The sequence below is a fragment of the Naegleria gruberi genome, assembly GCF_000004985.1.
Source record: "Naegleria gruberi genomic scaffold NAEGRscaffold_98, whole genome shotgun sequence".
In the NCBI taxonomy this organism is placed as follows: Eukaryota; Heterolobosea; class Eutetramitea; order Acrasida; family Naegleriidae; genus Naegleria; species Naegleria gruberi.
The window spans coordinates 7,836-11,327 of record NW_003163229.1 but is presented as its reverse complement, the minus strand read 5'-3'; the positions used below and the strand labels follow the sequence as shown (position 1 = coordinate 11,327).

General features: G+C 32.1%; 2 protein-coding genes across 2 annotated transcripts in view; one reads left to right on the top strand and one right to left on the bottom strand.

The window, feature by feature from the left end:
• The window catches only part of NAEGRDRAFT_76222 (uncharacterized protein), a gene marked incomplete at both ends in the record, with an annotated part of 1,503 nt that extends 871 nt beyond the window's left edge, over positions 1-632 (top strand). Inside the window, one exon of the mRNA XM_002668806.1 lies at positions 570-632. Coding sequence (XP_002668852.1) covers positions 570-632 — 63 coding nt within the window. The remainder of the gene's footprint in view (positions 1-569) is intronic.
• Positions 633-3,173: 2,541 nt separating this feature from the next.
• The window catches only part of NAEGRDRAFT_44887 (uncharacterized protein), a gene marked incomplete at both ends in the record, with an annotated part of 7,857 nt that continues 7,538 nt past the window's right edge, over positions 3,174-3,492 (bottom strand). Inside the window, one exon of the mRNA XM_002668803.1 lies at positions 3,174-3,239. Within this exon, the coding sequence (XP_002668849.1) occupies positions 3,174-3,239 (66 nt within the window). The remainder of the gene's footprint in view (positions 3,240-3,492) is intronic.

The window sequence follows — 3,492 nt, the reverse complement described above, 5'->3', positions numbered from 1 at the left end:
TTGTGGGGTTTGACTACTAGGGGGGTTATTTTGAGATTTAATTTGACTACTTGTTTGGGAGTTATTTTGATATTTAATTTGGCTACTTGTTTGGGAGTTATTTTGGCGACCAGTTTGGGATTTATGTTGAGTCATTTTGTTTCTGGCTTGTTTTATTTATTTTAACATACCCGCTAAACCCTTTTCGCAAATGCTGGCTTGACTTTTAACGATTTTTTGTTAATGGATTTTTGCGCTCCGAGCGAAATGCCCAACAAAATGTTCTGACTTGTAAATTTTTTCAAACAATGTGAAATTTCGCATAGTCAAGAAATTAATAAACTCTGTATTAAATGTATTGATATGTGTTGTAATGAACTGGAATATACTTTTTAGGCCTATTTGGAAAGTCAAGAACAACACACGGAAGCATTTTAAATGCTTTTTTCCTTGATATCTCAATGATTCGTTCTGGATCATCAATAGCTGCAAGCTGTATAGAATTATAGTCATCGGAAAAGGACGCTACCTGATAAACCTTCTTTGTTTTTGTATCCATCAAAACATCTCGTTTCTTACTCACTACATAGTGGCCAACAACACATTGTCCTGAATTTAAGTGTTCATTCAGATCAAGAAGATCACATAATTGACACATATCAAAATACATAATGGAATATCTTGCTGAATTGGAACAGACGTATGTTTTTGAAAGAGTGAAATTAAGTCCTTCTCCAATAAAGGCAGAATTCATTGCCAAAGGGCCGTATAATCTACAGCATGTAACAAGTTCAGTGCAAATATGAAAATTTGGAGTTGCCTTCTTTACGGAGACAATATCTTGATAATCCTTTAACACCTGCAGAAGCTCAAGTTCAATAGAATCCAATTCAGAAGATATGAATGAATCTGTCAATGAATCTATGATATTAACAAATCTGCGAATAAGATTAACTTCTCTTTCAATTGCTTGATAATTTTCTATACAAGTAAATAATTCCAAATAATAATGAGTTATCATATATACTTCAATGGCTTTCAAACTATTCATTGTTTGTCCATTAGTTGTTTTTCTAGGATGTTTGTGAAGAAATGAAGGATATTTTTGTTTAAGGAAGAGGAGATCGAATTTCTCCCAATAAGAAACTGGAATCATGGCCATCATATCCTGCAATATTCCTTCATACAATACATGCATAGAATCATAGCAACATATTAGAGAGGGAGTTGGCTTCCAATCTTGATTTAAAATTGGAGATTTTGATTTCATACCTTGATCCAAATTATCAGATTTTTGTTTTTTCCAATACCCATTTGTTCTGTATGCAGGTGGTGTAAAGTGGTCAGTAAGTGGGTCTACTGATAAAGGATACCTTGTTTGCTTAGTTGTATTGATTTCTACACTTTCACCCTTAATCAAACAAAGATGACAAAAATACTCTCCAGATTGTTTGAAAAATAGTATTTCAGATCTTGCTGGAAGATCACATACAATTCTTTCAAGGCGAATTTTCCGATTGGATAATGAATTAAAATGATTCAAATCATCCATTAGTATTTTCAAAAATAACTTAATCTCTTCATGATCGGGTTTTCTGGGTACCATAAACCATAAAAAGTTGTTGGATTGTTTTTTTCTATAATGGGGTTTCATTTCTGTAAAATTGAACGAAACTTGATAGAAAGAATGTGTGTTGGTTCCAAAAGGGCTTACAGAATCTCCAAAGAAGGTTATGCAATCAGTTTTACCATCATCATATTCCTTACGGTGATATTTCTGATATACTGATCCATGAACACGATCTGAAATAATATCTTTATCATTGATCTCTTTGATATCTTGTTGAAATTGATTTCTGAAAGAGGGATTCCAGAATAATCTCTCATCCATTTGGAACTTTAGAGGTCTTAAATAACAATAGGTTGGTAACTCTTTCCATTTCTTACCACAACTACAAGCGGATGTACTTTGATTTTTCTCATATTCTTTACATTTCATACAATATCGTATGAGTCTTGTTTTTTGATTAATATAAAAATATTGATAGAAACCTTTTAAGGTAAAGTGTTCTAAATCTGAACTTGAAATCATACCAAACGATGAAAATGATTCCTTGAATAATTCTAAGGCTTGTGATAAACATGTCTCAGTAAGCTTTGCTTTTACTGCAAATCTTAATAGTTTTTTCATCAATTCATCTAGTTTCGTATTGTTAACAACCTTTTCAATACTTGTAAATGAGTGGTTGCTTAAAATATCTTCATCTTTTCTAGAACAACAATCATTATCTTGATAATAATCTCTTAAAAATTGATACTCTTCCTCACTAAATATATTTCTTTGAAATGATGATTCATTGGGTTCATTAAGGGAGGTATTATCTATATTGCTATCGGAGTTGACATGAAAATCGCCATTTCCAATATCAATGCAATCATACACCTTTTGAATAAAATCACTTTCAACATTATGCTCCCTGTTTCCAATAACAGAAGTTTCGAATGAAGTAACTTTGTTGTGAGTAGTTGAATATTTACCATTAATGGCCAATCTCTTAGAAACAGACTGAAGCTGTTGCAATCCTGCTTTTCGTTTCATTTCTTTCTGTTGCTTTTTTTCCGAAACTAAATGCTTCCTTGTTTGAAAATCGGAATTTAGTCAACTCAAAGGAAAGAGTTCGGAATTTATTTTCAAAACTCAAGCAAAAAAATGGTCAGAACAAAGACAACCGTGAGTAAGCCAAGAGAAAAATCTGTATCATCTAAAAAATCAAGTCAACCAGAAGAAAGATCTGAATCACCAACCTTTGAAATTAAATCTTCCTTAACACAATCCCAAATCAGTACCATTGAAAAGAAATGTGCCGAAGTTATGGAAGATAAATCTATACTAACTTCATGTCTTGAATTTATGAATACTCTTGAGGATTATTTGAATCAAGATAATCAAGAATCATTCACCTTCAAAACCAAAAAAACCATCATTAATTCAGCCTATTTGTTGGTAAATGAGTTTTGGCAATCTGATGGAAAAGCATTCATAGGATTCCAAAATGATTCACAAAACAAAATTGTGAACACATTGTTGACAGCTGAGTTAAAGATATTACTCCCAGATGCAATTACAAAATGTAAGCTCAAAATATTGAGAAGCTTATTTATTTATGAAAAGGTCTGGATTGATATTACGAATTTTACACCAGATGAGGTTGGGCAAGGTGATGAGGTTTTAATTTATCAACCATTTGGGGGTGGTGTTGCTGCAATAGCTAAAGGAATCATTAGTGAGATTTCAGATTCATTAGTCACAATCAAGGATTTGAAATCTTTCTATGATTTTTACAAGGTTGATAAGAAAGAGTTTGAAATTAACTTCTTAAAGTTAAAGACAAAGGCTAAAAATTTAAATCCGTCTAGAAGTTCCTTTGTTGGTGTTAGAAGAGGCACTATTGATTTTGACTCATCAGATTCCCTCTTTACAGGAAAGAAAACAAGTGAACACTCTCTGAAAGC